The sequence below is a fragment of the Coregonus clupeaformis genome, chromosome 33 (genome assembly GCF_020615455.1).
Source record: "Coregonus clupeaformis isolate EN_2021a chromosome 33, ASM2061545v1, whole genome shotgun sequence".
NCBI lineage: Eukaryota > Metazoa > Chordata > Actinopteri > Salmoniformes > Salmonidae > Coregonus > Coregonus clupeaformis.
Genome location: NC_059224.1, coordinates 2960697 through 2988528, shown reverse-complemented (window position 1 = coordinate 2988528; position 27832 = coordinate 2960697). Strand labels below are relative to the sequence as shown.

At 44.4% G+C, this 27832-nt stretch overlaps 1 protein-coding gene across 1 annotated transcript; it reads left to right on the top strand.

Annotated features, from left to right (window-relative positions):
* The first annotated feature begins 375 nt into the window (after positions 1-375).
* On the top strand, positions 376-27832 carry LOC121549211 (ras-related protein Rab-15). The gene is made up of 6 exons (XM_041861063.2): positions 376-751; positions 20010-20070; positions 20374-20434; positions 21504-21581; positions 21766-21921; positions 27594-27832. The coding sequence occupies exons 1-6, from the start codon at positions 628-630 to the stop codon at positions 27750-27752; spliced, it is 639 nt and encodes a 212-aa protein (XP_041716997.1). The 5' UTR covers positions 376-627; the 3' UTR covers positions 27753-27832.

Below are 27832 nucleotides of genomic sequence, written 5' to 3'. Positions count from 1 at the left end.
AAATACATGCTTAGGGGTAGGGGTAATTTAAGAAAAGTTTGTCAACTCAATCCAACCAGGCCTTATTTATTATGTAGTAAAACTTATACTTGAATCCTTCTGATACGCCTGTAAGCTACTTGGCACATCATAAAACAACATTTATTGTAGAATATAGGAATAAAAGGGATAGGCCAATAGTCCTATTTAATTTAGCTCACTTTATGTAGCCTAGGTCTACTTTGCACAATTACCCTTCATGTTGTAGTTTACTGACAAAAAAATAATAAAGGGGTTTCTTCTGGACTGTCTTGTTACTCCCGCACTTTATCCCCAACTATCTCGTGTGTCGGTGATGTCAAGTGAAAAGCGGATGCTGCCGAGCGCATCCCCGGTCACCGCACCCATCAGAGGAGGAGAGGAGAGGGCTGGGTGGAATCTGGACCCTTCTCTGTAGCTAGTCTTTGTTACCAAAGAGACCGCTCCGCCTGGTTTGATAGACAGAGCTGCTCCCCGGTTTCTCGAAAGAGTATCAAAAGACTTCTTTGCATTTTGGGCAGACATGGGCTGGGGAGTAGGTGGGTTGCTTTTGGGTTTGGAAATTCGTTGCTGAGTTAGCTGTCTGGCTGTTCTTATTTCTAAAACGCTATGGCTAAGCAGTATGATGTGCTCTTCCGACTCCTGCTTCTCGGAGATTCGGGGGTTGGAAAAACATGTTTATTATGCAGATTCACGGACAACGAATTTCACCCGTCTCACATCTCCACAATCGGTAAGACCGCTGCTTTGATGCAATATTTGGGCGGGAAATTGATCAGAATGTACCTAAAAATATCGGAATATCTCTAGGCTAAATAGTCTAATCAAATAGGCTATTGTCGCTGTATCAATTAGCCTATTGAAAAGATCATGTGCATTATTCTACATTTCCTTTGTGCAGAATGTACCAATTTACTATTAGACATTTACAAATAGCCTATTGTGTATTAAAATGAAGTGGCCCCCTCTTTTTCAAAGCACTGTATATTTGTATTGTTTTGCATATCTGAGCGCTGATTACAATACCAATTAGTTTCATTTATAGAAAACAAAAAGCCAGGTGCATGACAAATAAAAACGATAACTTGCAGGGGCATCCACTTGGCAAAACATCAAACTGCACTTATGATGACCAGTAGGCTACAGTTGCCACAGTTGCTACCTGGATAAAGAGTGATACATGGTATGCCACATTGGTTGCTATCTGCAAACTATGAACATGATATTGAATATGTTTATGTTACTTTGAACAAAGTAAAATGCATGAATACATTTTGATTTCAAATGTAAGTAGAGTATTCCAAGAGGCTTTGTAGCCTATGGGACTATCAGCAACTGTCAGAAAAAAATTGGGACACATTTGTCACAAAATGTTTTTGTGAATAGCTGCTTCTTCTACCAGAAGAAAAGCATGTTGTGGGAAAATGTGTCAATTTTACCCACAATTACCTCAACTACCTCGTACCCCTGCACATTGAATTGGTACTGGTACTCCTTGTATATAGACTTACTGTTTTATTGTGTTTCTATTTCCTTTTTTATTTAGCAAATATTTGTCTTACTTTTTTAACTCGGCACTGTTAGAAATGGGTTTGTAAGTAATAATTTCACTGTAAAGTCTACACCTGTTGTATTCGGCACATGTGACCAATAAAATGTGATTTGATTTTTTGATTTGAAATCTATACATAATCTACACATGCCTTGTCATTTTACTGCAATATAATATACATTATAGTTACTAATAGTTCCACTACCACATAAAAGTCATTGCCATGCAAAATAGTGTAATTTAACCTACTCTTCATCCTTGGTGATGGCTTTGCCTCGGCCCAACCCCTGTAGAGAGAGAGAGAGCATTAAAGCAGTAGCTTATTGGGACCCAAACCTTGTTGGGTGCACTACTTTTGTGAGAAAAAAATATATACACTACCGGTGAAAAGTTTTAGAAGACCTACTCATTCAAGGGTTTTTCTTTATTTTTTTTACTCTTTTTTTTAACATTATAGAATAATAGAGAGACATCAAAACTATGAAATAACACATGTGGAATCATGTTAAACAAGTGTTAAACAAATCCAAATATATTTTATATTTGAGATTCTTCAAATAGCCACCCTTTGCCTTGGATGACAGCTTTGCACATTCTTGGCATTCTCTCAACCAGCTTCATGTTTAACACTTTTTGTTTGGTTACTACATGATTCCATATGTGTTATTTCATAGTTTGATGTCTTCTCTATTATTCTACAATGTAGAAAATTGTAAAAAAATAAATAAAATAAAAAAATAAAAAAATTGAATGAGTAGGTGTTCTAAAACTTTTGACCGGTAGTGTATATATATTTTTTAAATTCTGATTTTTCAGGGGGTGCCGCATCATCTTCAACAGCCCTACTTCCCCGCGGCTATGGCATTAAGGCTGCGACTATAGCCTTACATCCCTGGTCCCCCAATACTGTACATGCATGTACTTCAATACAACCTGCTCAGGACATAGTGATTAGTGGAATTCAATACGTTTGCCAGTGTCAGCTTTTCATGTGTTGATAAATCATTCTTAAATTTGAGTACACTAGCAATGCGCATGCCCTGCCCCACCTGAGGATCTGTCTTTTTCAGCCATCTATTTCCTGTGTTTGAGGGGTTCAAAATCCACTTGGCACTTAAATCCAGCTGGATTGATTGCTTTAATTTTACTACTGCGACTCTTTCCTACTCTTGCTTATGCTTATAGGTTTTTTGCCGTTAACGTTACAACCGCGGAACTGTTTGTAATGACCTGTCAAACACAGGCTGAAATGGGCCCATGGAATACGTTGTCTTTCTGTTGCACCAGGGATTTAACACATCATCTGGATACTTACATCACAAGATACTGGATACCATTTTTTGTGGAATAGGAAAAAGTCATAATTTGATACAGTTGAAAATTTAGGAATTAGATGCACTGAAATGAAAGCAATATATGAAAATTAACACTCAGATTATAGTGATATTATGTCTCATCTCGCGAACAATGTAAAGAACACTACATGACCAAAAGTATATGGACACCTGCTCGTTGAAAATCTCATTCCAAAATCATGGGCATTAATATGGAGTTGGTCCCCCCTTTGCTGCTATAACAGCCTCCACTCTTCTGGGAAGACTTTCCACTAGAAGTTGGAACATTGCTGCGGGGACTTGCTTCCATTCAGCCACAAGAGCATTAGTGAGGTCAGGCACTGATGTTGGGCGATTAGGCCTGGCTCGCATTCGGCGTTCCAATTCATCCCAAAGGTGTCGATGGGGTTGAAGTCAGGGCTCTGTGCAGGCCAGTTAAGTTCTTCCACACCGATCTCGACAAACCATTTCTGTAAGGACCTTGCTTTGTGCACGGGGGCATTGTCATGGTGAAACAGGAAAGGGCCTTCCCCAAACTGTTGCCACAAAGTTGGAAGCACAGAATCGTCTCAAATGTCATTGTATGCTGCAGTGTTAAAATGTATCTTCACTGGAACTAAGGTGCCTTGACCGAACCATGAAAAACAGCCCCAGAACATTATTCCTCCTCCTCCAAACTTTACAGTTGGCACTATGCATTGGGGCAGGTAGCATTCTCCTGGCATCCGCCAAACCCAGATTCGTCCTCGGACTGCCAGTTGGTGAAGCGTGATTCATCACTCCAGAGAACGCGTTTCCACTGCCCCAGAGTCCAATGGCGGCGAGCTTTACACCACTCCAGCCGACGCTTGGCATTGCGCATGGTGATCTTATGCTTGTGTGCGGCTGCTCGGCCATGGAAACCCATTTCATTAAGCTCCTGACGAACAGTTCTTGTGCTGACGTTGCTTCCAAGGGCAGTTTGGCGCTCGGTAGTGAATGTTGCAACCCGAGGACAGATAATTTTCACACACTACACGCTTCAGCACTCGGCGGTCCCGTTCTGTGAGCTTGTGTGGCCTAGCACTTCGCGGCTGAGTCGTTTTTGCTCCTAGATGTTTATACTTCACAATACAGCACTTACCGTTGACCGGGGCAGCTTTAGCAGGGCAGAAATTTGACGAACTGACTTGATTTAAAGGTGGCATCCTATTTGAAGGGGTGTCCACATACTTTTGTATATACAGTATAGTGTATCTATAGATAGGTGTAATCTAGAGCCAAGCGTGTAGATGTTCTATTTGAGGGTATTCTGCTATTGACACACTTGTTGAATTATGCAACAGAACGTGACAACAACAGTAATAAGCAGGCAGTCTAGCCAGCGCAGGTGAGTGCAGGTAGGCCTAGTCAGATGAAGTTATTGTGATTGCAGCCCTGTTCCACCCATTTATGCTAATGTATTCATATATGCAAAACACCCTGTGAAGTACGCAAGTTAGGCGCATATCATTTTCTTTATTTTAAACACAAAATATACAATAAATACCATTAGAAAATGTATATATGAGAGAATTCTACCAATTATGATGACTGTTGCTAGAGTACATGATACACATGATCAACATTCTAGGATAGAATTTTGTAAATACTTGGGGAAAGCTCCAATGTCTAGAATTCTATAGTGTTCTCTGCCTAATGTTCTGAACCTGGAGTGTTCTTCATAGAATCACATCCCTAGTGATATCTCTGTGGGTTTCTCTGGCGCAAATAATATTGTGTTCTAGAATATAGTGTTCTGTTCTCTGTTCTCTGTCCACTGTTTCAGCTTGCCCAGCAGGCTACGTCAGATCAAATAACTCTGTAGGGTGCAGGTGCAGCCATGTATTGCTGCCAGGAGTGGAGTGGTGATACGTCTGTCTGTCTGTCTGTCTGCTACAGGACAACAGTGCTTCTGTGCACAGGGCTGCGGATGGCCACTCATGTGCCTGTCTGCTATGGCTATCTCCCAAATGGCACCGTATTCACTATATAGTGCACTACCTTTGACCAGGGCCCAAAGAGCTCTGGTGAAAAGAAGTGCACTATATAGAAAATAGGGTTCCATTTGGGACGCAGCCTTTCTAAGGACCTCTATGGGAGCGCTAACAAACCAAATACAGTCCACAGACTTTGACACAGGCATTGATCCAGACAGACTGACCAACACTGGCTCACACCACTCTGACTATCAAGTGGCTTGCGTGAAAGGATTCACTCCACTTGGCATTTTTCCTATTTTGTTGCCTTACAACCTGGAATTAAAATAGATTTTGGTGGAGTTTGTATCATTTGATTTACACGACATGCCTACCACTTTGAAGATGCAAAATATTTTTTATTGTGAGGCAAACAAGAAATAAGAAAAATAACAGAAAACTTGAGCGTGCATAACCCCCCCCCCCCGCCCAAAGTCAATACTTTGTAGAGCCACCTTTTGCAGCAATGTATAAGCATGGCACATCTAGCCACTGGGATTTTTGCCCATTCTTCAAGGCAAAACTGCTCCAGCTCCTTCAAGTTGGAATTGGTTCCGCTGGTGTACAACAATCTTTAAGTCATACCACAGATTCTCAATTGGATTGAGGTCTGGGCTTTGACTAGGCCATTCCAAGACATTTAAATGTTTCCCCTTAAACCACTCAAGTGTTGCTTTAGCAGTATGCTTAGGGTCATTGTCCTGCTGGAAGGTGAACCTCCATCCCAGTCTCAAATCTCTGGAAGACTGAAACAGGTTTCCCTCATGAATTTCCCTGTATTTAGCGCCATCCATCATTCCTTCAATTCTGACCAGTTTCCCAGTCCCTGCCGATGAAAAACATCCCCACAGCATGATGCTGCCACCACCATGCTTCACTGTGGGGATGGTGTTCTCGGGGTGATGAGAAGTGTTGGGTTTGCGCCAGACATAGCGTTTTCCTTGATGGCCAAAAAGCTCAATTTTAGTCTCATCTGACCAGAGTACCTTCTTCCATATGTTTGGAGAGTTTCCCACATGGCTTTTGGTGAACACCAAATGTGTTTGCTTATTTTTTTCTTTAAGCAATGGCTTTTTTCTGGCCACTCTTCTGTAAAGCCCAGCTCTGTGGAGTGTACGGATTAAAGTGGTCCTATGGACAGATACTCCAGTCTCCGCTGTGGAGCTTTGCAGCTCCTTCAGGGTTATCTTTGGTCTCTTTGTTGCCTCTCTGATTAACGCCCTCCTTGCCTGTTCTGTGCATTTTGGTGGGCGGCCCTCTCTTGGCAGGTTTGTTGTGGTGCCATATTCTTTCCATTTTTTAATAATGGATTTAATGGTGCTCCGTGGGATGTTCAAAATTTCGGATATTTTTTTATAACCCAACACTGATCTGTACTTCTCCACAACTTTGTCCCTGACCTGTTTGGAGAGCTCCTTGGTCTTCATGGTGCCACTTGCTTGGTGGTGCCCCTTGCTTAGGGGTGTTGCAGACTCTGGGGCCTTTCAGAACAGGTGTATATATACTGAGAACATGTGACAGATCATGTAACACTTAGATTGCACACAGGTGGACTTTATTTAAATAATTATGTGACTTCTGAAGGTAATTGGTTGCACCAGATCTTAGTTAGGGGCTTCATAGCACGCACCACTTTTCCGTTATTTATTTTTTAGAATTTTGTTATAGCTGCCTCCATGATTTGTATTTCAGTTTGCCTTAAAATACCGAAGTAGGCCCACATGTCCTAAATAGTGTTGCTATTAATATCTTCAAACACTGAGGATACTTCTGAACACTTGTGTTCATTTCGAGTCCAGACTCCCATCTAAGAGCTGTGACTGTGTGTTTGACAAGGTCTCAGAAACACACAGTCAGGGCTCTATAGATGGGATTCTAGAGTAATAACTATGCCTGCAGTATGCAATTAGACATCTTGTTAATTGAATTATTTAACAAACTATTTCAGTGTCTCTGTGCGTCTCCCAAAATCAAGAAACGGACAGAGTCCCGGTCTGCATAGTCAAAGATGTTTATTCATTGAGAATTCTGCCACAAAATGGTCGTACAATATTTGTATACGCACACGTCATATGAAAATCCCTCCTCTCTGTAGGCAGGCTGTAGTTTTCCACTATAATTGCTCTCCTGACCATCAGTTCACACACACACTTTCTTATCATAGCCTACTCCCTGCATTCCTCAGTTATCGCCGTTCTCACAATATTCTGAACCATGTTTAACAGTTCTCCTTCTTCTTCGCCGTCCGGTCTAACTCCTACTCACGTTGCTAAATAGTAACACAGTGTCATAATCTTTACTGGTCCTACACTCACACATTACCAGGTAGTAGATTCTAACACATCTCACACAGTTTCGGAGTATAATAATTAGTCACTACTAAGAAAGTACTAATCATACTTAAAACAAGAACATTTCACAACTATATTTAAGGGTGGAACATTTAGTCATTACTTTTAACCTGTATATATTTTAATTTCTATATCAATCCACCCTTTGACTAAATTATCCACACTTTAATACACAGAAAATCATTACAATTATTTTTAAACTAGAGATTTATAGTTCTAGGAAAACATCCAGTCTCAAACTATCTGAATCGTCGTCGTCCTCCACCAAGCCTGGTGGATCATATTCTTCATTCCTTAGGTCGGAGTCTGGGATTGGGCCGACTCTTACCTGAGACACACACACACACGCACACACACACACACACACACACACACACTGTCTGGCAGTGTGTTTCTGAGACTCAGCATTTAGGATAGAGTGTTTCCAAGCAGAGGAAGACCGAAAGGCCATTACCACTATTGGCAGAAACACTAAAGGTTAGAGACAGTGATTAATAGGTCAATGCTTAAGTTGACTTATTGATGGGACAATAACGTTCTTCCCTGCGTACCCACAGCCTAACAGACATGTCTCCATCCACAACAGATTCTAGATGTTCAAGCTGTAGACGGCTATAACTAAGGGTGATGCTGTATCTTAGGCCAGCTAGGGCTCAGAGTTTACCTGTCAGGTCGTGTGGTCCGGAGGAACTCCTGCCCCCCTCTTGTTCTGTTAGTTTAGAACTCTAGACCTGAATGCATTTACATTTTACTAATGAATAAGGTTCAGGTTAACATACTATTACCATGTGGTCCTCTGGTTGTCCTCTGTAGCTCAGTTGGTAGAGCATGGCGCATGAAAAGCCAGGATAGTGGGTTTGATTCCCGGGACCACCCATATGTGAAATATATATATGCACTCATGACTGTAAATGGCTTTGGATGAAGCGTCTGCTAAATGGTTTATATATTATATTACCACTTTATTATGTACAACTCCACTGGTCACCACAGTAAGCAGCGACAGCCTGATGGCAGCCAGGATTTAGGAGCCATATTTAATCACACCATCCGTGCATTTAAACTCCCTCTCCTCACCTGAGCGGTCGGCCTTTCAATGACCTGTGAACTCCTTGGAGCCTCTGGCTGTCATATTGGCTGTGAGGGATAGTAGGGTGTGTGTGTGTGTGTGTGTGTGTGTGTCTGCCCTAGATCATGGCTCAATAAGCAGCTCTTCTAACCCACATCCACTATGTCCCTGGCCCATCACCCAACATCAGCCCCCCCACTGTAAGGGTTAAGTGCTGCTCATTACGGGATATATACAATAGGGGGATGCCCTGGACACGGCTCACTGACATAGATAGGATGCGTCCCAAATTGCACCCTATTACCCTTTATAGTGCACTACTTTTGACCAGGACCCATAGGGATCTGGTCAAAACTAGTGCACAATATAGGGTAATCGGGTGCAATTTGGCACGTACCTAGACTTACCCATTCACGGAAATGGTTGGCTAATAGCTACGCTAAGTAGAAACACTGTTGTCAGTTATGTTGAATTAAACTGTTGGGGAGCAATGAACTTAGCTGTAGACCTATTAAATACTATATGACAGTGTGATACAACTCTGGCTAAACACACTGTAAACACTTAAAGCGTTCAACACCATAGTGCCCTCAAAGCTCATCACTAGGCTAAGGATCCTGGGATTAAACACCTCCCTCTGCAACTGGATCCTGGACTTCCTGACTGGCCGCCCCCAGGTGGTAAGGGTAGGTAACAACACATCTGCCACGCTGATCCTCAACACGGGGGCCCCTCAGGGGTGTGTGCTCAGTCCCCTCCTGTACTCCCTGTTCACCCATGACTGCATGGCCAGGCACGACTCCAACACCATCATTAAGTTTGCCGACGACACAACAGTGGTAGGTCTGATCACCGACAATGATGAGACAGCCTATAGGTAGGAGGTCAGAGACCTGGCTGTGTGGTGCCAGGATAACAACCTCTCCCTCAACGTGACCAAGACAAAGGAGATGATTGTAGACTACAGGAAAAAAAAGAGGACTGAGCACGCCCCCATTCTCATCGACGGGGCTGTAGTGGAACAGGTTGAGAGCTTCAAGTTCCTTGGTGTCCACATCACCAACGAACTATCATGGTCCAAACACACCAAGACAGTCGTGAAGAGAGCACGACAAAGCCTATTCCCCCTCAGGAGACTGAAAATATTTGGCATGGGTCCTCAGATCCTCCAAAAGTTCTACAGCTGCACCATCAAGAGCATCCTGACTGGTTGCATCACCGCCTGGTATGGCAACTGCTCGGCCTCCGACCGCAAGGCACTATAGAGGGTAGTGCGTACGGCCCAGTACATCACTGGGGCCAAGCTTCCTGCCATCCAGGACCTCTATACCAGGCGGTGTCAGAGGAAGGCCCTCAAAATTGTCAAAGACTCCAGCCACCCTAGTCATAGACTGTTCTCTCTGCTACCGCACAGCAAGCGGTACCGGAGTGCCAAGTCTAGGTCCAAAAGGCTTCTCAACAGCTTCTACCCCCAAGCCATAAGACTCCTGAACAGCTAATCATGGCTACCCGGACTATTTGCACTGCCCCCCCCCCCCCCCACCCCATATTTTTACGCTGCTGCTACTCTGTTTATTATGTACAGTGGGGAGAACAAGAATTTGATACACTGCCAATTTTGCAGGTTTCCTACTTACAAAGCATGTAGAGGTCTGTAATTTTTATCATAGGTACACTTCAACTGTGAGAGACGGAATCTAAAACAACAATCCAGAAAATCACATTGTATGATTTTTAAGTAATTAATTTGCATTTTATTGCATGACATAAGTATTTGATCACCTACCAACCAGTAAGAATTCCGGCTCTCACAGACCTGTTAGTTTTTCTTTAAGAAGCCCTCCTGTTCTCCACTCATTACCTGTATTAACTGCACCTGTTTGAACTCGTTACCTGTATAAAAGACACCTGTCCACACACTCAATCAAACAGACTCCAACCTCCCCCACAATGGCCAAGACCAGAGAGCTGTGTAAGGACATCAGGGATAAAATTGTAGACCTGCACAAGGCTGGGATGGGCTACAGGACAATAGGCAAGCAGCTTGGTGAGAAGGCAACAACTGTTGCCGCAATTATTAGAAAATGGAAGAAGTTCAAGATGACGGTCAATCACCCTCGGTCTGGGGCTCCATGCAAGATCTCACCTCGTGGGGCATCAATGATCATGAGGAAGGTGAGGGATCAGCCCAGAACTACACGACAGGACCTGGTCAATGACCTGAAGAGAGCTGGGACCACAGTCTCAAAGAAAACCATTAGTAACACACTACGCCGTCATGGATTAAAATCCTGCAGCGCACGCAAGGTCCCCCTGCTCAAGCCAGCGCATGTCCAGGCCCGTCTGAAGTTTGCCAATGACCATGTGGATGATCCAGAGGAGGAATGGGAGAAGGTCATGTGGTCTGATGAGACAAAAATATAGCTTTTTGGTCTAAACTCCACTCGCCGTGTTTGGAGGAAGAAGAAGGATGAGTACAACCCCAAGAACACCATCCCAACCGTTAAGCATGGAGGTGGAAACATCATTCTTTGGGGATGCTTTTCTGCAAAGGGGACAGGACGACTGCACCGTATTGAAAGGAGGATGGATGGGGCCATGTATCGCGAGATCTTGGCCAACAACCTCCTTCCCTCAGTAAGAGCATTGAAGATGGGTCGTGGCTGGGTCTTCCACCATGACAACAACCCGAAACACACAGCCAGGGCAACTAAGGAGTGGCTCCGTAAGAAGCATCTCAAGGTCCTGGAGTGGCCTAGCCAGTCTCCAGACCTGAACCCAATAGAAAATCTTTGGAGGGAGCTGAAAGTCCGTATTGCCCAGCGACAGCCCCGAAACCTGAAGGATCTGGAGAAGGTCTGTATGGAGGAGTGGGCCAAAATCCCTGCTGCAGTGTGTGCAAACCTGGTCAAGACCTACAGGAAACGTATGATCTCTGTAATTGCAAACAAAGGTTTCTGTACCAAATATTAAGTTCTGCTTTTCTGATGTATCAAATACTTATGTCATGCAATTAAATGCAAATTAATTACTTAAAAATCATACAATGTGATTTTCTGGATTTTTGTTTTAGATTCCGTCTCTCACAGTTGAAGTGTACCTATGATAAAAAATTACAGACCTCTACATGCTTTGTAAGTAGGAAAACCTGCAAAATCGGCAGTGTATCAAATAGTTGTTCTGCCCACTGTATGCATATTCACTTTAACTCTACCCACATGTACATATTACCTCAACTAGCCGGTGCCCCCGCACATTGACTCTGCACCGGTACCCCCCTGTTTATATAGCCTCCCTACACTTTTTTGTTGTTGTTTTATTTTACTTTTTTATTAAAAATAAATGCATTGTTGGTTAAGGGCTGTAAGTAAGCACTTCACGGTAATGTCTACACCTGTTGTATTCGGCGCATGTGGCAAATACAATTTGATTTGATTTGATTTGAGTTAATGGGTCTAGTTTGAGTTAACTGCTTATTTTCTTTGCTTACGTGCCCCATGGTGGAGGGTTTCGTTTATTCTCCCTCTCTTCCCCTGTCTTCTGTATGTTTCAGTGCAGCCAATGCAGTTGATAATGGACAAGCTTGCTGTTTGTGTCCAGAGGCATAGAGTGCCCTGAAGACTACATTACTGTGAATGGCTTGGCATGCGTTAGTGAGGAGAATCACACTGATTCACTCATGTGTAGGGTTGCAAAATTCCTGTAACTTTCCCCAAAATTCCCAGGTTTTCCAGAAATCCTGGTTGGTGGATTCTGGGATTTCCTGGTTATTCCCTCCTGAATCTAGGAATCTTCTGACCAGGATTTCTGGAAAACCTGGGAATTTTGGGGGAAAGTTACCGGGATTGTTGCAACCCTAACACTGTGTGACAGATCCCTTCCCTGAGACGTGGCTGTATACTCCTATGGCGTCACTGTCTACAGCCATTTGCATTTGAGTCATGTAGCAGACTCTCTAAGCCTAAACGATTTAAAGTCAGTGCATTCAACTAAGGCAGGTAAGACAACCCACGTAGCACAGTCACAGCCATGTTTTAGGTAAAGACAGGTCCACTCTCCCCAGTGTCCCAGCACCTGTGTGTCCAATATAAAAGCCTGTCTGTCTGAATTAGGCCTACTGTCTACAGCACATGCCTGACGTGTCATCACCTAATCAATCCCAGAATGTCGTGAGCTGTGTTCAAGCTAATTAGACCAGTCACTTCCTTGTACCTATTACAGCCGTATGAAAAAGTTTGGGCACCCCTGACAATTTCCATGATATCCATTTATAAATAATTGGGTGTTTGGATCAGCAATTTCATTTTGATCTATCAAATAACTGATGGACACAGTAATATTTCAGTAGTGAAATTAGGTTTATTGGATTAACAGAACATTTGCAATATGCATCAAAATGAAATTTGGGCACCCCAACAGAAAAATCACATCAATATTTAGTAGAGCCTCCTTTTGCTAAAATAACAGCCTCTAGACACTTCCTATAGCCTCTAATGAGTGTCTGGATTCTGGATGAAGGTATTTTGGACCATTCCTCCTTACAAAACATCTCCACTTCAGTTAGGTTTGATGGTTGCCGAGCATGGACAGCCCGCTTTAAATCATCCCACAGATTCTCAATGATATTCAGGTCTGGGGACTGGGATGGCCATTCCAGAACATTGTACTTGTTTCTCTGCATAAATGCCCGGGTAGATTTTGAGCAGTGTTTTGGGTCGTTGTTGAAATATCCAGCCCCGGCGTAACTTAAACTTAGTGACTGATTCTTCAACATTATTCCCAAGAATCTGCTGATATTGAGTGGAATCCATGCGACCCTCAACTTTAACAAGATTCCCAGTACCGGTACTGGCCACACAGCATGATGGAACCACGACCAAATTTTACTGTGGGTAGCAAGTGTTTTTCTTGGAACGCTGTGTTCTTTTGCCGCCATGCATAACGCCCCTTGTTATGACCAAATAACTCAATCTTTGTTTCATCAGTCCACAGCACCTTATTCCAAAATGAAGCTGGCTTGTCCAAATGTGCGTTTGCATACCTCAAGCGACTCGGTTTGTGGCGTGTGTGCAGAAAAGGCTTCTTCCGCATCACTCTCCCGTACAGCTTCTCCTTGTGCAAAGTGCGCTGAATTGTTGAACGATGCACAGTGACACCATCTGCAGCAAGATTATGTTGTAGGTCTTTGGAGGTGGTCTGTGGGCTGTTTTTGACCGTTCTCACCATCCTTCGCCTTTGCCTCTCCGATATTTGACTTGGCCTGCCACTTCTGGCCTTAACAAGAACTGTGCCTGTGGTCTTCCATTTCCTCACTATGTTCCTCACAGTGGACACTGACAGCTTACATCTCTGCGATAGCTTTTTGTAGCCTTCCCCTAAACCATAATGTTGAACAATCTTTGTTTTCAGGTCATTTGAGAGTTGTTTTGAGGCCCCCATGTTGCCACTCTTCAGAGGAGAGTCAAAGAGAACAACAACTTGCAATTGGCCACCTTAAATACCTTTTCTCATGATTGGATGCACTTGTCTATGAAGTTCAAGGCTTAATGAGCTCACCAAACCAATTGTGTGTTCCAATTAATCAGTGCTAAGTAGTTACAGGTATTCAAATCAACAGAATGACAAGGGTGCCCACATTTTTGCATAGCCTATTTTTCACATCTGATTTAATTTCACACAACTTAATATTGCTACACTAAAAATCTTTGTCTGGACAATACCCCAGTACTCAGCTTTTATTAGAAAATGAATGGCATGCCACTGTGATCATTTTCTGTGACGACAGAGTAAATTGTTATGCAGCCTCAGAGGGGTGCCCAAACTTTTTCATACGACTGTAGCCCTACACAGCTTCTCCGCCTTGCAGATTGTGAAACACTGCCATTCCCTCCCCTACCCTGGGCCAATTCTGCGCCGCCCCATGGGTCTCCCGGTCGCGGCCGGCTACGACAGAGCCTGGATTCGAACCAGGATCTCTAGTGGCACAGCTAGCACTGCGATGCAGTGCCTTAGACCACTGCGCCACTCGGGAGACATATAGTGATGATATTGTAGAGACCCAAAACCTAGCGACCTCGTCAAGAGGTTTGGATCTCTTGGCATAACGGCTAAGGTGTTGGGTTGACAGTCGCTGGACCCAGGTACGAGTCCCTGTTTGGGCTACCCCCCCGGAATTCGCTACAATATGATAACCACTCTCACCTTATACCGGATGGTTGAACGTTACATTGCTTTGATATGTTCAATCGTGTCTTCCATTTGCTTAGGTAGCTGAGCCAACACTTCCCATTAATCTATTCTAGATGACGTCGTAGAAGCATTTACTTTGAAGCTGCACGTCACTCACTGCCAGATCACTGAATGCATGGATGACTCCAAGAGAGAAGCAAAAGGCATGGAAAGATGGAGAGGGAGAGTGAGAAGCATAGAAAGAGGGAGGGGAAGAGAGAGAGAGAGAGAGAGGGAGGGAGAGAGGGAGGGAGGGAGGGAGAGAGAGAGAGAGAGAGAGAGAGAGAGAGAGAGAGGGAGGGAGGGAGGGAGTGAGAGAGAAAGAGAGAGAGAGAGAGAGAGAGGGAGGGAGGGAGAGAGAGGGAGAGAGTGAGGGAGTGAGAGAGAGCGAGAGGGAGAGAGAGAGAGAGAGGGAGGGAGGGAGGGAGGGAGGGAGGGAGGGACCGAGAGAGAGAGAGGGAGAGAGCGAGAGCCTCCGTGTCTGTGTTTTTTCCTGCTTGCACTCCTCCCAGGCAAGGCAAGCCAGTGACCTTTCACTGTGCCACGCTCTGCATACCCCTTCCCTAGTTGCACAGTCCTAGTAGTCACAGTCCTAGTAGTCACAGTCCTAGTAGTCAGACAGTCCCAGTAGTCAGACAGTCCTAGTAGTCAGACAGTCCTAGTAGTCACACAGTCCTTGTAGTCACACAGTCCTAATAGTCAGACAGTCCTAGTAGTCTTAGTATTCACAGTCCTAGTAGTCACACAGTCCTAGTAGCCGGACAGTCCTTGTAGTCACATAGTCCTAGTATTCAGACAGTCCTAGTAGTCACACAGTCCTATTATTCAGACAGTCCTAGTAGTCAGACAGCCCTAGTAGTCAGACAATCCTAGTAGTCAGACAGTCCTAGTAGTCAGACAGTTCTAGTAGTCACACAGTCCTAGTAGTCACACAGTCCTAGTAGTCACACAGTCCTAGTAGTCACACAGTCCTAGTAGTCACACAGCTCTAGTAGTCAGACAGTCCTAGTGGTCACAGTCCTAGTAGTCACACAGTCCTAGTAGTCAGACAGTCCTAGTAGTCAGACAGTTCTAGTTGTCAGACAGTCCTAGTAGTCAGACAGCCCTAGTAGTCACACAGTCCTAGTAGTCACACAGTCCTAGTAGTCAGACAGTCCTAGTAGTCACACAGTCCTAGTAGTCAGACAGTCCTAGTAGTCAGACCGTTCTAGTAGTCAGACAGTTCTAGTAGTCACACAGTCCTAGTAGTCACACAGTCCTAGTAGTCACACAGTCCTAGTAGTCAGACAGTCCTAGTATTCAGACAGTCCTAGTAGTCACACAGTCCTAGTAGTCAGACAGTCCTAGTATTCAGACAGTCCTAGTGGTCACAGTCCTAGTAGTCACACAGCTCTAGTAGTCAGACAGTCCTATTATTCAGACAGTCCTAGTAGTCACACAGTCCTATTATTCAGACAGTCCTAGTAGTCAGACAGCCCTAGTAGTCAGACAATCCAAGTAGTCGCATAGTCCTATTAGTCACATAGTCCTAGTAGTCAGACAGTCCTAGTGGTCACACAGTCCTAGTAGTCACACAGTCCTAGTAGTCACACAGCTCTAGTAGTCAGACAGTCCTAGTAGTCAGACAGTCCTAGTAGTCAGACAGTCCTAGTAGTCAGACAGTTCTAGTAGTCAGACAGTCCTAGTAGTCACACAGTCCTAGTAGTCACACAGTCCTAGTAGTCACACAGTCCTAGTAGTCACACAGTCCTAGTAGTCAGACAGTCCTAGTATTCAGACAGTCCTAGTAGTCACACAGTCCTATTATTCAGACAGTCCTAGTAGTCCCACAGTCCTATTATTCAGACAGTCCTAGTAGTCAGACAGCCCTAGTAGTCAGACAATCCTAGTAGTCGCATAGTCCTATTAGTCACATAGTCCTAGTAGTCAGACAGTCCTAGTGGTCACACAGTCCTAGTAGTCACACAGTCCTAGTAGTCACACAGCTCTAGTAGTCAGACAGTCCTAGTAGTCAGACAGTCCTAGTAGTCAGACAGTCCTAGTAGTCAGACAGTTCTAGTAGTCAGACAGTCCTAGTAGTCACACAGTCCTAGTAGTCACACAGTCCTAGTAGTCACACAGTCCTAGTAGTCACACAGTCCTAGTAGTCAGACAGTCCTAGTATTCAGACAGTCCTAGTAGTCACACAGTCCTATTATTCAGACAGTCCTAGTAGTCACACAGTCCTATTATTCAGACAGTCCTAGTAGTCAGACAGCCCTAGTAGTCAGACAATCCTAGTAGTCACATAGTCCTATTAGTCACATAGTCCTAGTAGTCAGACAGTCCTAGTGGTCACACAGTCCTAGTAGTCACACAGTCCTAATAGTCGGACAGTCCTAGTAGTCTTAGTATTCACAGTCCTAGTAGTCACACAGTCCTAGTAGCCGGACAGTCCTATTAGTCACATAGTCCTAGTAGTCAGACAGTCCTAGTAGTCACACAGTCCTAGTAGTCACACAGTCCTAATAGTTGGACAGTCCTAGTAGTCTTAGTATTCACAGTCCTAGTAGTCACACAGTCCTAGTAGCCGGACAGTCCTATTAGTCACATAGTCCTAGTAGTCAGACAGTCCTAGTAGTCACACAGTCCTAATAGTTGGACAGTCCTAGTAGTCAGACAGTCCTAGTAGTCAGACAGTCCTAGTAGTCAGACAGTTCTAGTAGTCACACAGCCCTAGTAGTCACACAGTCCTAGTAGTCACACAGTCCTAGTAGTCACACAGTCCTAATAGTTGGACAGTCCTAGTAGTCAGACAGTCCTAGTAGTCACACAGTCCTAGTAGTCAGACAGTCCTAGTAGTCAGACAGCCCTAGTAGTCACATAGTCCAGTCCTAGTAGTCACTCAGTCCTAGTAGTCACTCAGTTCTAGTAGTCACACAGCCCTAGTAGTCACACAGCCCTAGTAGTCACACAGTCCTAGTAGTCAGACAGTCCTAGTAGTCACACAGTCCTAGTAGTCAGACAGTCCTAGTAGTCACACAGTCCTAGTAGTCACACAGCCCTAGTAGTCACACAGTCCTAGTAGTCAGACAGTCCTAGTAGTCACACAGTCCTAGTAGTCACACAGTCCTAGTAGTCACACAGTCCTAGTAGTCACACAGTCCTAGTAGTCAGACAGTCCAAGTAGTCACATAGTCCTCATAGTCAGACAGTTCTAGTAGTCACTCAGTCCTAGTAGTCAGACAGTCCTAGTAGTCAGACAGTCCTAGTGGTCACAGTCCTAGTAGTCACACAGTCCTAGTAGTCACACAGTCCTAGTAGTCACACAGTCCTAGTAGTCACACAGTCCTAGTAGTCACACAGTCCTAGTAGTCACACAGTCCTAGTAGTCACACAGTCCTAGTAGTCACACAGTCCTAGTGGTCACACAGTCCTAGTAGTCACACAGTCCTAGTGGTCACACAGTCCTAGTAGTCACACAGTCCTAGTAGTCACACAGTCCTAGTAGTCACACAGTCCTAGTAGTCACACAGTCCTACAGTCTAAGAAAAAAGGGTTCCAAAAGGGTTTTTCGGATGTCCCCATAGGAGAACCGTTTTTGGTTCCACGTAGAACCCTTTTGGGTTTCATGTAGAACCCTCTGTGGAAGGGTTCCTACATTGATCCCAAAAGGGTCGTACATGGAACCCAAAAGGGTTCTACCTGGAACCAAAAAGGGTTCCTCAAAGGGTTCTCCTATGAGGACAGCCGAAGAACCATTTTAGGTTCTAAATAGCACCTTTGTTTCTAAGAGTGTAGTAGTCACACAGCAGGCTGCTTTAATGTTTCAACAGGTGTCTCCGTTTCTCACTGAAGTGGAGTGAACTCCAGGCTTGGCCCAGGCCTGTGTGAGAGTGTCTATGGTGTTTTAGATGAGATGAGTGTCTGAGTGCTGAGACTGTGTTATGCGATCACACGGCAGTTTGAAAAGTCGGCCTATGAGATCGTCTCTAGTCGTCTATCGTGTTTTAGATATGCGTGCCGAGACGAGACTCACTTCGAATGAATACTTTGAAGTATAAAAGCAAAATGTCACATCTATCAGAGTATCTTTCTCATGGGAGGGCCCCGTCAACAGATGAGGTATATGGTATATCACCCACAACTGGCATCTCACTGATTAAGTCTGAGGGTCTGAGAGTGCGTCTACTTGGTCTACAGATCTTTCAGTGCCAAGGTCCTTATCAAGAGAACACACTGCAGTTTAAAAGCAGTATTTCTGTCATCTACGCTGCTCATTGTCATGGGAGGGCCTGCTTAGGCTCACTAGAGGAGGAACATAACTGAAGAAAAACACACATGCAGGGCATCTCTCTCAGTGTTTAAGTCTGAGTATCTGAGGGACTGAGTATTGATTTGCCACAGTTAACCCTTCACTGGAGTGGAGCCCTACATAATGAGTAATGGTTTGTGAGTCTTTTAGCTTTTTGTTGGGTTCATTGGTTAGAGCTGTTTATTGATTTACCTGGGATTATTGTGGTGTTTAAATGCCATTTATGTTTACCTACGTATTAGTCTGAGATTGTATTTCAGATCGGGGGAAAACATATTAGTCTAATAGTTTAGGATTGAAAACAGAAGAGAAAATCTCACCTCACCTTGCCCCGCCGTACCTCACCTTGCCCCCCCCTTACCTCACCTTGCCCCGCCGTACCTCACCTTGCCCTCCCTTACCTCACCTTGCCCCGCCGTACCTCACCTTGCCCCCCCTTACCTCACCTTGCCCCGCCGTACCTCACCTTGCCCCCCCCTTACCTCACCTTGCCCCGCCGTACCTCACCTTGCCCCCCCTTACCTCACCTAACATATTAGTCTAATAGTTTAGGATTGAAAACAGAAGAGAAAATCTCACCTCACCTTGCCCCGCCCGTACCTCACCTTGCCCCCCTTACCTCACCTTGCCCCGCCGTACCTCACCTTGCCCCCCCCTTACCTCACCTTGCCCCGCCGTACCTCACCTTGCCCCCCCCTTACCTCACCTTGCCCTGCCGTACCTCACCTTGCCCCCCCCTTACCTCACCTTGCCCCGCCGTACCTCACCTTGCCCCCCCCTTACCTCACCTTGCCCCCCACTTACCTCACCTTGCCCCCCCATTACCTCGCCTTGCCCCCCCCTTACCTCACCTTGCCCCCCATTACCTCGCCTTGCCCCCCCTTACCTCACCTTGCCCCCCCTTACCTCACCTTGCCCCCCCTTACCTCACCTTGCCCCCATTACCTCGCCTTGCCCCCCCTTACCTCACCTTGCCCCCCATTACCTCGCCTTGCCCCCCTTACCTCACCTTTCCCCCCCCTTACCTCACCTTGCCCCGCCGTACCTCACCTTGCCCCCCCTTACCTCACCTCACCTTACCTCGCCTCATCTCCACACATTAAATAGGATGAATTAATCTGAGGTTTCCATAGTCACAATATTGACTTGTCTGTTCCTCTTCTCAGGAGTCGATTTCAAAATGAAGACGCTAGAGATAGATGGCATCAAAGTGCGGATACAGATATGGTAAGCCAGAGCAGCTGCATTCATATTTTACATTTACATCTTAGTCATTTAGGAGACACTCTTGTTCAGGCTTACCCTCTACTGCTGCTTACAAACTGGACACTAAACAAGTCTGACAAAGGAGATCCCCCCCCCCATCTGTAGTACACGAAGCCCTTTGCAATGACTCGTATCTCAAGATAAAAAACCTTTTGAACTCACAAAGATCCACCGTGGGATCGAAACATTGTCTGATATTATCACTATTCACTGCCTGTTTCCTCATTTTCGAAGAGAGGGTGTTTGACATTTGATTTCTTCCAGGGACACAGCAGGACAGGAGAGATATCAGACCATCACTAAGCAGTACTACAGACGAGCACAGGTAAGATACCTACTCTTCCTCAGGATATTGTAGGTAAGAGGTCAGATCAGGTAAGATAATGTTACTGAAGCTCTACTCTACTCTCTCTTTAGTCTAGTCCACCAGCTGGATCTGGCCATTAGCCTGGAGACAAGGTTACTCTCCCTTCTAAACATGCAGTGCACTAGTAGCTAAAGCTGCAGATATACTGTAGGTATGGTGGGTTGCGTTTAGCACAGTTTCCTGGTGCTAGTTAATGTCATAGTAACAGTTTCCTGGTGCTAGTTAGTGTCATAGTAACAGTTTCCTGGTGCTAGTTAATGTCATAGTAACAGTTTCCTGGTGCTAGTTAATGTCATAGTAACAGTTTCCTGGTGCTAGTTAGTGTCATAGTAACAGTTTCCTGGTGCTAGTTAATGTCATAGTAACAGTTTCCTGGTGCTAGTTAATGTCATAGTAACAGTTTCCTGGTGCTAGTTAATGTCATAGTAACAGTTTCCTGGTGCTAGTTAATGTCATAGTAACAGTTTCCTGGTGCTAGTTAATGTCATAGTAACAGTTTCCTGGTGCTAGTAAGTGTCATAGTAACATTTTCCTGGTGCTAGTTAGTGTCATAGTAACCATTTCCTGGTGCTAGTTAGTGTCATAGTAACAGTTTCCTGGTGCTAGTTAATGTCATAGTAACAGTTTCCTGGTGCTAGTTAGTGTCATAGTAACAGTTTCCTGGTGCTAGTTAATGTCATAGTAACAGTTTCATGGTGCTAGTTAATGTCATAGTAACAGTTTCCTGGTGCTAGTTAATGTCATAGTAACAGTTTCCTGGTGCTAGTTAATGTCATAGTAACAGTTTCCTGGTGCTAGTTAATGTCATAGTAACAGTTTCCTGGTGCTAGTAAGTGTCATAGTAACATTTTCCTGGTGCTAGTTAGTGTCATAGTAACAGTTTCCTCCTAACCACCCTTATCACCCATGGATACTAGACTATGTGGTGTTGCTGTGACAACCATAACAGAATCAGATGACATGTTTCCTCTCCTCTCCTCTCCTCTCCTCTCCTCTCCTCTCCTCTCCTCTCCTCTCCTCTCTTCAGGGTATCTTCCTGGTTTACGACATCACGAGTGAGCGATCCTTCCAGCACATCATGAAGTGGGCCAGCGATGTGGACGAGGTGAGATCAAGGGGGTCAGGGCAAAATGTTTATAGCGGCACAGGTGCTTTTGTCAAATCAGACTGAGTGACTCACTCTGTCTCTCTCTCTCTTCTCTCTCTGTCCCTCACTCCCTCCCTCCCCTGCTCTATCCCTCCCCCTCTCTCCCCGTCTCCCTCTCTCCCCATCCCTCCCTCTCTCTCAGTATGCTCCTAATAACATCCAGAAGATCCTCATAGGGAACAAGTCAGACGGGGAGGAGAAGAGGCTGGTAGCTACAGAACAGGGAAACAAGCTGGCCAAGGACTATGGGATGGACTTCTTTGAGACGAGTGCCTTCACCAACTATAACATCACAGAGGTAATTGGCTGACAGCTCCTGTACAAACACTGTGTATGGCCACCTGTATGTCACAGGCCAAAGCCAAGCACCACAGCCAGACTACCGGTATGCAAACTATTGATGACGGTATAATGGAACAACATTTCATCCTTAGGCACTTTGTCTTAGTCTGTATTACCCAGAGTCCAAGTGGTATATACAGTGATACATACAGTGATATACAGTACCAGTCAAAAGTTTTAGAACACCTACTCATTCAAGGGTTTTTCTTTATTTTTTACTATTTTCTATATTGTAGAATAATAGTGAAGACATCAAAACTATGAAATAACACATATGGAATCATGTAGTAACCAAAAAAGTGTTAAACAAATTAAAATGTATTTTATATTTGAAATTCTTCAAAGTAGCCACCCTTTGCCTTGATGACAGCTTTGCACACTCTTGGCATTCTCTCAACCAGCTTCATGAGGAATGCTTTTCCAACAGTCTTAAAGGAGTTCCCACATATGCTGAGCACGTGTTGGCTGCTTTTACTTCACTCTGCGGTCCAACTCATCACAAACCATCTCAATTGGGTTGAGGTCAGGTGATTGTGGAGGCCAGGTCATCTGATGCAGCACTCCATCACTCTCCTTGGGCAAATAGCCCTTACACAGCCTGTAGGTGTGTTTTGGGTCATTGTCCTGTTGAAAAACAAATTATAGTCCCACTAAGCGCAAACCAGATGGGATGGCGTATCGCTGCAGAATGCTGTGGTAGCCATGCTGGTTAAGTGTGCCTTGAATTCTAAATAAATCACAGACAGTGTCACCAGCAAAGCACCCCCACACCATCACACCTCCTCCTCCATGCTTCATGGTGGGAACCACACATGCAGAGATCATCCGTTCACCTACTCTGTGTCTCACAAAGACACGGCGGTTGGAACCACAAATTTGGACTCATCAGACCAAAGGACAGATTTCCACCAGTCTGATGTACATTGTTTGTGTTTCTTGGCCCAAGCAAGTCTCTTCTTCATATTGTTGTCCTTTAGTAGTGGTTTCTTTGCAGCAATTCGACCATGAAGGCCTGATTCACGCAGTCTCCTCTGAACAGTTGATGTTGAGATGTGTCTGTTACTTGAACTCTGTGAAGCATTTATTTGGGCTGCAATTTCTAAGACTGGTAACCCTAATGAACTTATCCTCTGCAGCAGAGGTAACTCTGGGTCTTCCTTTCCTGTGGCGGTCCTCATGAGAGCCAGTTTCATCATAGCACTTGATGGTTTTTGCAACTGCAATTGAAGAAACTTTCAAAGTTCTTGAAATGTTCCATATTGACTGACCTTCATGTCTTAAAGTAATGATGGACTGTCATTTCGCTTTGGTTATTTGAGCTGTTCTTGCCATAATATGGACTTGGTCTTTTACCAAATAGGGCTATCGTTTGTATACCACCCCTACCTTGTCACAACACAATTGATTGGCTCAAACACATTAAGAAGGAAATAAATTCCACAAATGAACTTTTAACAAGGCACACCTGTTAATTGAAATGCATTCCAGGTGACTACCTCATGAAGCTGGTTGAGAGAATACCAAGAATGTGTAAAGCTGTCATCAAGGCAAAGGGTGGCTATTTGAAGAATCTCAAATATAAAATATATTTTGATTTGTTTAACACTTTTTTGGTTACTACATGATTCCACATGTATTATTTCATAGTTTTGATGTATTCACTATTATTCTACAATGTAAAAAATAGTAAAAATAAAGAAAAACCCTGAATGAGTAGGTGTGTCCAAACTTTTGATTGGTACTGTATATACAGTTGAATTCGGAAGTTCACGTACACCTTAGCCAAACACATTTAAACTCAGATTTTCACAATTCCTGACATTTAATCGTAGTAAAAAAAGTTTGCAACTGCACATGGGGATAAAGATCGTACTTTTTGGAGAAATGTCCTCTGGTCTGATGAAACAAAAATAGAACTGTTTGGCCATAATGACCATCGTTATGTTTGGAGAAAAAAGGGGGTTGCTTGCAAGCCGAAGAACACCATCCCAACCGTGAAGCACGGGGGTGGCAGCATCATGCTGTGGGGGTGCTTTGCTGCAGGAGGGACTGGTGCACTTCACAAAATAGATGGCATCATGAGGAAGGAAAATTATATGGATATATTGAAGCAACATCTCAAAATATCTGTCAGGAAGTTAAAGCTTGGTCGCAAATGGGTCTTCCAAATGGACAATGACTCCAAGCATACTTCCAAATTTGTGGCAAAATGGCTTAAGGACAACAAAGTCAAGGTATTGGAGTGGCCATCACAAAGCCCTGACCTCAATCCTATAGAAAATGTGTGGGCAGAACTGAAAAAGTGTGTGTGGGCAAGGAGGCCTACAAACCTGACTCAGTTACACCAGCTCTGTCAGGAGGAATGGGCCAAAATTCCCCCAACTTATTGTGGGAAGCTTGTGGAAGGCTACCCGAAATGTTTGACCGAAGTTAAACAATTTAAAGGCAATGCTACCAAATCCTAATTGAGTGTATGTAAACTTCTGACCCACCGGGAATGTGATGAAATAAAATAAAAGCTGAAATAAATAATTCTCTCTACTATTACTCTGACATTTCACATTCTTAAAATAAAGTGGTGATAATAACTGATCCTAAGACAGGGAATTTTTACTAGGATTAAATGTCAGGAATTGTGAAAAACTGAGTTTAAATGTATTTGGCTAAGTTGTATGTAAATTCCGACTTCAACTGTATATGTATGATATATTCAGTGATATATACAGTGATACATACAGGGATATATATTCAGTGATGTATTCAGTGATATATATTAGGTGATACATACAGGGATATATATTCAGTGATGTATTCAGGGATATACACTATATGGTCAAAAGTATGTGGACACCTGCTCATCGAACATCTCATTCCAAAATCACAGGCATTAATATGGAGTTGGTCCCCCCTTTGCTGCTATAACAGCCTCCACTCTTCTGGGAAGGCTTTCCACTAGATGTTGGAACATTGCTGCGGGGACTTGCTTCCATTCAGCTACAAGAGCATTAGTGAGGTCGTGCACTGATGTTGGGCGATTAGGCCTGGCTCGCAGTTGGCGTTCCATTTCATCCCAAAGGTGTTCGATGGGGTTGAGATCAGGGCTCTGTGCAGGCCAGTCAAGTTCTTCCATAACGATCTCAACAAACCATTTCTGTATGGACCTCGCTATGTGCACAGGAGCATTGTCATGCTGAAACAGGGAAGGGCCTTCCCCAAATTGTTGCCACAAAGTAGGAAGCACAGAATCGTCTAGAATGTCATTGTATGCTGCAGTGTTAAGATTGCCCTTCACTGGAACTAAGGGGCCTAGCCCGAACCATGAAAAACAGCCCCAGACAATTATTCCTCCTCCACCAAACTTTACAGTTGGCACTATGCATTGGGGCAGATAGCGTTCTCTTGGCATCTACCAAACCTAGATTTGTCTGTTGGACTGCCAGATGGTGAAGCGTGATTCATCACTCCAGAGAACGCGTTTCCACTGCTCCAGAGTCCAATGGCGGCGAGCTTTACACCACTCCAGCCGATGCTTGGCATTGCGCATGGTGATCTTAGGCTTGTGTGCTGCTGCTCTGCCATGGAAACCCATTTCATGAAGCTCCCGACGAACAGTTCTTGTGCTGACGTTGCTACCAGAGGCAGTTTGGAACTCAGTAGTGAGTGTTGCAACCGAGGACAGACTTCAGCACTCGGCGGTCCCGTTCTGTGAGCTTGTGTGGCCTATCACTTCGCGGCTGAGCCGTTGTTGCTCCTAGACGTTTCCGCTTCGTCAAATTTCTGCCCTGCTAGAGCTTCCCCGGTCAACTGTAGGTGCTGTTATTGTGAACTGACTTGTTGGAATGGTGGCATCCTGTGACGGTGCCACGTTGAAAGTCACTGAGCTCTTCAGTAAGGCAAATGTTTGTTTATGGAGATTGCACGGCTGTGTGCTCAATTGGGGAAAAAAGTATTTAGTCAGCCACCAATTGTGCAAGTTCTCCCACTTAAAAAGATGAGAGAGGCCTGTAATTTTCATCATAGGTACACGTCAACTCATGACAGACATATTGAGATTTTTTTTCCCAGAAAATCACATTGTAGGATTTTTAATGAATTTATTTGCAAATTATGGTGGAAAATAAGTATTTGGTCACCTACAAACAAGCAAGATTTCTGGCTCTCACAGACCTGTAACTTCTTCTTTAAGAGGCTCCTCTGTCCTCCACTCGTTACCTGTATTAATGGCACCTGTTTGAACTTGTTATCAGTATAAAAGACACCTGTCCACAACCTCAAACAAGTCACACTCCAAACTCCACTATGGCCAAGACCAAAGAGCTGTCAAAGGACACCAGAAACAAAATTGTAGACCTGCACCAGGCTGGGAAGACTGAATCTGCAATAGGTAAGCAGCTTGGTTTGAAGAAATCAACTGTGGGAGCAATTATTAGGAAATGGAAGACATACAAGACCACTGATAATCTCCCTCGATCTGGGGCTCCACGCAAGATCTCACCCCGTGGGTCAAAATGATCACAAGAACGGTGAGCAAAAATCCCAGAACCACACGGGGGACCTAGTGAATGACCTGCAGAGAGCTGGGACCAAAGTAACAAAGCCTACCATCAGTAACACACTACGCCGCCAGGGACTCAAATCCTGCAGTGCCAGACGTGTCCCCCTGCTTAAGCCAGTACATGTCCAGGCCCGTCTGAAGTTTGCTAGAGTGCATTTGGATGATCCAGAAGAGGATTGGGAGAATGTCATATGGTCAGATGAAACCAAAATATAACTTTTTGGTAAAAACTCAACTCGTCGTGTTTGGAGGACAAAGAATGCTGAGTTGCATCCAAAGAACACCATACCTACTGTGAAGCATGGGGGTGGAAACATCATGCTTTGGGGCTGTTTTTCTGCAAAGGGACCAGGACGACTGATCTGTGTAAAGGAAAGAATGAATGGGGCCATGTATCGTGAGATTTTGAGTGAAAACCTCCTTCCATCAGCAAGGGCATTGAAGATGAAACGTGGCTGCGTCTTTCAGCATGACAATGATCCCAAACACACCTCCCGGGCAACGAAGGAGTGGCTTCGTAAGAAACATTTCAAGGTCCTGGAGTGGCTTAGCCAGTCTCCAGATCTCAACCCCATAGAAAATCTTTGGATGGAGTTGAAAGTCCGTGTTGCCCAGCGACAGCCCCAAAACATCACTGCTCTAGAGGAGATATGCATGGAGGAATGGGCCAAAATACCAGCAACAGTGTGTGAAAACCTTATGAAGACTTACAGAAAACGTTTGACCTGTGTCAACAAAGGGTATATAACAAAGTATTGAGAAACTTTTGTTATTGAGCAAATACTTATTTTCCACCATAATTTGCAAATAAATTCATTAAAAATCCTACAATGTGATTTTCTGGATTTTTTTTTCTCATTTTGTCTGTCATAGTTGACGTGTACCTATGATGAAAATTACAGGCCTCTCATCTTTTTAAGTGGGAGAACTTGCACAATTGGTGGCTGTGTAAATACTTTTTTCCCCACTGTACAGGGATATAAATACAGTGATATATACATAAAACAGATTTGCACTAACAGTTTCCCCTCTCTGTTATCCTTGTGCCCATTTCACCACCCCTCCACCCCTAGTCCTTCACACGATTGGCTGAGCAGGTCTTGGCAGCCAATAAGAAGGACCTGGACCTCCTAAGGGCGTCGGTCACAGACGAGCTCAACCTCGCCGCCCTGGAGGAGGAGGAGGGCATCACAAACAGGGCCGCCGCCTCACAGAAGGGCTGCTGGTGTTAAGGACTGGGCCTGGTCAAAAGTAGTGCACTATGTAGGGAATAGGGTGAGAAAAGTAGTGCACTATGTAGGGAATAGGGTGA